The sequence below is a fragment of the Nyctereutes procyonoides genome, unplaced genomic scaffold (assembly GCF_905146905.1).
Source record: "Nyctereutes procyonoides isolate TBG_1078 unplaced genomic scaffold, NYPRO_anot_genome, whole genome shotgun sequence".
NCBI classification, from domain to species: Eukaryota; Metazoa; Chordata; class Mammalia; order Carnivora; family Canidae; genus Nyctereutes; species Nyctereutes procyonoides.
Window position 1 is genome coordinate 11423912 of NW_026575037.1, and position 5310 is coordinate 11429221.

The 5310-nt window shown below is 40.5% G+C and overlaps 1 protein-coding gene across 1 annotated transcript; it reads left to right on the top strand.

Moving 5' to 3' along the window:
* Positions 1–349: 349 nt before the first annotated feature.
* LOC129505797 (transmembrane epididymal protein 1-like) lies at positions 350–1255 on the top strand. Its single transcript, XM_055319033.1, has one exon. The coding sequence runs from the start codon at positions 350–352 to the stop codon at positions 1253–1255; it is 906 nt and encodes a 301-aa protein (XP_055175008.1).
* The last annotated feature ends 4055 nt before the right edge of the window (positions 1256–5310 follow it).

Sequence of the window (5310 nt, forward strand, 5' to 3'; positions counted from 1 at the left end):
AGAGAAGGACAGTGTGACCAGAAGCATCTCAAAAGTCCAAAAACAGAGCTCATGAGAACACACATTCTTATAGGTGTATACTAGAAAATATTAAATATTCATCTTTTTTTTTTGGCAGAAGTCAGCTTGTTCCCAGTGTCCTAGAATGGAATGGAACAATGAGACTCACATCACCAAAAGTATAGGCTCCTGTCCAGAACTTTGCATTCTCTCTGGGAGCAGTGGGCAGAGGGAGATGATAAAAGTAGGTAGAAGTTAGCCGAAAACTTGAAGGGCCCTCAACGGAGAAGAGAGCAGAGAGACCCTGAGTTTTGATCCTCACCCTGTAGTAAAACAGACCTGTAATTTCATGGGAAAGTTTATAGGTCATTTATACCCAGGGCTATATCTTTTCTCTTATGGACTGTATCAGGCCGCAGTGGTCTCTAAGGCCATGATAGTCAGTGACTCACTCCTCTATCTTTCATGCCCCCCCAGGAATAAGGGAAGATGGGCCAGGCTGTGGAGAATATCCTACGGAGGTTTGCTGAAGATGGTGACTGGCTCCATCTTAACAGTTTATGTGGTCTTCTGTCTTGATGATAGGATGGTGCTCATGGACAAGAAGTACCCACCGAGATTTCTGTACCCCAAAGAGTGGCAGCATCTCACCATGTTCATCCTCCTCACCCTCAATGGCTGTGTAGATGTCATGAGCAGGAATTTGCTGCCTCAGAGGTGTGTGCTTCTAGAAAAAGGTACCCTGGTCCTGACCTTCTACGTGCTCCTGCTCTTGTTGGTATCACATGTCCAGGACACAACAGGGATAGAGCTTCAGATTCATTATCTGCTCATCTTGGTGGTGTTCCTATTGATGCTGGTGTTGACTATAGAGCTGTGGACTCCCGACACATTTCAACTCTTGCTGATTGAGGCTTTTCTGTTTCTGATGATGGGCTCTTGGCTGATGCAGGCTGGCTTTGTTCTGTACAGGCCAGTCACTGGCTACCCATGGCAGGATGATGACATCAGTGACATCATGTTTGTCACCACCTTCTTCTGTTGGCATGTGATGATCAATGCCTTGTGTCTGCTGGGAATCTATGGCCTCTCTGCCCTCTGGCATCGTTGTCACTGCCCCAGCTTGAAGCTGATGGGATCCAAAGAAGCTCCATATCACAAGGGCACAGTAGGACCCCTTTACAAATTGCTGCAGGAAGTGGAGCAGTCAGAGAAAGATGAGCAGGCTCTTCTCCTTTCAAAAAGCTCTTCCTGACACAGGGCCTAGAATGCCTGGCACACTGTCCACCCATCTGCCTCCTTGTGGGTTCTCTCAGATATGGGCACTGCACCCTTTTTGGTCTCCAGTGAAGGTAATGGCCATGAAGGAGAGCAGCTGATCTCCATCTACTGGTACATCTCCTCCCCTTGAATGTCTAATTGCTGAGGAGATGAGGAGAGAGGAGCCTGAGAAAGAGTTGCTGATGGGACTCATGGAGCAGTGGGGAGGGCACCAGGGTGGGAAGGTAAGGGTGCAAGAAGAGCTATGGGGGGCAGAAGATGTAATAGAAGGGAGGCCTTCAAAGAGAGAGCAGAGTCCAGCAGTTATGCCATCACCAGCTACTTCTCCAGGTTTTACTTAAGGAATAAAGACTTCTCACCAATCAAAACTGCAATGTTGGGTATTTCTATTTTCCAACTAAAGGGACAACACCGTGTGGAACAGATGCAGTACAATTCACTTATCTCACCTGGTTGAAGTGATAAGAATCTCATGTATACTTTTAAATTTGGGTAGATTCATATTTCAGGTTTCATATAGACAGTGAGAATCAGTACTTCCATATCACAATTATTCAAGTTTCCATAAGCCAAATTTTCATTAAATGCCATCACATGTCTTATCCCTGACTTCTAATCTAGCCAAAGCAAGGTGCTTACTTGTTTACCACCAGTCCCACCAGCCATCTACTAGGTTATAGTTTATTATATGCTATACTTGTGCCTTTGCCAAATAATATGGTGTATGATTTAGAAAAAGTTACTGCCAGTCACATATTTAGTACACAGAGTTATTTTATACTTAGCATTAAATCTCCTTGCACTGCTACCACCAAAAATTCCATCTCCAGAGAAATTTCTTATGCTCCTTTGACCTGGAACTCCAAGAACTCATCTAATTCTGCTTTGCTATTTTTCCCAGGCAGCTGATACATTCAGTTGTGTCCTGTTTCTCATGGGGAAGTTTTGTCTCACAGAAAGGTAGGCTCCTTAGGAGTGGAAAATTTGTCATATACTAGTTACTTAATTTGCTTTGCAAATATATCAGGATATAACATTGTCCTCTACATGGTTGATGCTTAATAAAGTTTCACTTGCATCTAGAGCCTCTCTGGCTCTTTGGGATTTGGAGACGCTGATGGGCCCCTGAACTTCTGACTAGGGCTTATATTTCTAGGAACAGGTCAGAGCAGAGCCTGAGACAACATGTTTCTTTGAGTATTTCTAATCCTTCTTGTTTCTCCTGTTATACCTAACTCCTGAGTCCTTTGCCATTGTTTTTTTTTTTTGGGGGGGGGGTCTTCCAATTTATTATTGCCATTTTAAATATAATCATGATAAGTGATGAAGAAATACAGAAAACACCTCATTGTTCTTAACAAGTTATGTGTGCCTCAGTTCTAAACTGCTAAGGAAATCTTTAATAGTTAAGTGAATTTCTCCTAACATAATACCATAAAACATATCTTGCAGGGATCCCTGGGTGGCGCAGCGGTTTGGCGCCTGCCTTTGGCCCAGGGCGCGATTCTGGAGACCCGGGATCGAATCCCACGTCGGGCTCCCGGTGCATGGAGCCTGCTTCTCCCTCTGCCTGTGTCTCTGCCTCTCTCTCTCTCTGTGACTATCGTAAATAAATAAATAAATAAAAAACCTTTAAAAAAAAAAAAAAACATATCTTGCAAGTAACATACCTGTGTTTACAGAAACACAAATTAAAGGTACTTCCAATCAAAAACATTCTCCATGTGATTTTTTTTAAAGAGATTTTTTTTTTATGATAGTCACAGAGAGAGAGAGAGAGAGAGGCAGAGACACAGGCAGAGGGAGAAGCAGGCTCCATGTACTGGGAGCCCGATGTGGGATTCAATCCCGGGTCTCCGGGATCGCGCCCTGGGCCAAAGGCAGGCGCCAAACTGCTGCGCCACCCAGGGATCCCCTCTCCATGTGATTTTAATGGAATTCAGCAAACCTATTCTAAAATATATCTGGGAAAGAAACATAGAGAAGAGCCTAGGCCTTTTTTTTCCTAGAAGAAAACAATGAGGAATAAACTGTTTTACTAGCTTTTATAATACATTATAAGTATTCAATAATTATAAACCGCGGTATAGGAGCAAGCAAGTATCATTATAGAACCTTAAATCAACATAGTGTCATGTAACAGAGACTCCAGAAACAGAAATATGTAGTGGGAGAGTTAAATACATGTTAAGAATGGGCTCTTCAAATAATGTGAGGAATAACTGGCTCTCTCCACTTGGAAAAACAAAACAAAACAAGCAACAATCAGTAGCTTAAGTTTCTACCTCATAAACACACACACAAAAAGAATTATAGATGGCCTGAAAAATTAAACATGAGCAACAAGAGTATAAAAATTTTTGAAGGGCTTGAAGGGCATTTTATAATAAGAGATATGAAAATTTTTCTTGAGAAAAATAAACTCTGAAAAAATTACGCATTTTATTTCCTATTACTAAAAGATGTAAGAAAAAGATAAAAGGGACACTGTGAAGAGTATTTGCAACATATTAAATAGACAAAAAACACAATTCAATACCCAGAATATATAGAGGTGTTCAAACATTAACAAAAAAGCAACCTACTATAAAAAAATGGGCAGAAGATAGAAATTACTATGTCTCAGAATAAATGGCTAACAAACATTTTTTTAAATTGTTAACCTAACTAATTTTAAGAAAAAGAGGATTTTTTTAAAAGGATCTTTTTTTCACTGTCAGGTTGTCAAAAATCATCAAAAGTATTAAACAATACTATCCATTGCTGGATAACATCATACACTGTCTACATTTCCTTGAAGTCAGTCTAGCAGAGTGTGCCAGAATTTAGAGTGGACATAGTCTTTAAACAAACAATTCCACCTCTTGCTGTTTGCAGTGGACATCTGACATAGAAGCCTAACACCATCTTTGAAAAAGACTCCCAACATTTTGAACAATTTCCACATTATCAGGCCTGTCTTTTTGGTAGATTTTTATGTTTAATCCCTAGCCTCCCCTGTAGCTAGCTAGATTTCAGGCATGTGACCAGGTAGACAACCCACTTAAGACTTCAACTCACAAGTGAGTAATGTAAGGAAATCATCTGTGCATGGAGCTTCTATTCTGTAGAAGAGTAGTGGCAAAGACAGGAACTTATATGCATCATTATGCTGGTCTGCCCTGTAGTTCTGGGGTCAATGCCAAAAGCAGCAACCTAAGCCCATTTCAGTAGTGTGATTCTGGGCATTGGTCCTTTATACTTAACCTGCAATCTTTTTCTCCAGCCAACCTAATGATTATGTGAACGAACATAACCTATTAAATAAATTCTTTCTCAGGTTAGCCAGAATTGTCTGTAGCTAGGGACTCTGATGCAGTATCCATTCTAAAAATACTCACATCTATACAAAGAACATATACAAAAATGATCACTGAAGCATTGTTTTTCTACCAGGAACTTTAAATAATAAACTTTCACCAGTAGGGAAATGGTTAAATAAATTCTGGAGTACAATACAGGAATTAAAAAGAACAGGGGACATCTGTATGTCGTGACATCAAGATATCCAAGATGAAGTAAAAAAGACTAACTCCAAAAAATATGGGGTCTATGGTCCAGATTTTGGAGACAGGTATGTTCTTGTCAACCTCAGAAGGTCTTAATTTTTCTCCTTACACTTTCAAGAATGGTCAGGACCACAGGGCAATCAGGAGGGATGGTATCCTGATGGTGTAGTGACTCATTTCACTTAACATATCTCATAGAAAACTCTATATCCATTTGGATACTAATCCAATTGGATTTTAACCTATATAACTGATGTGACCATATAAAATTTATCATTCAAACCTGGACAACTGAGAAAGAAAAGGCAAAATTAAGATTTGCCCTGGGACAACAGGTAAAAACCAAACTGCCACAGACACATTGGGATTTATGGTTACCCTACCTAAAAGCTAAAAAGAGATGTACTTCAGATTGCCCCTCTAAATCCACCTTTTACATCCATCCTCCTCTCTCAGGAGACTGCCCAGGTCTATAGCATAT

What these genes read in the sequence shown, in the direction of transcription:
- LOC129505797 (XM_055319033.1), top strand. Translation starts at nt 350, where the DNA reads ATGGGAAAGTTTATAGGTCATTTATACCCAGGGCTATATCTTTTCTCT.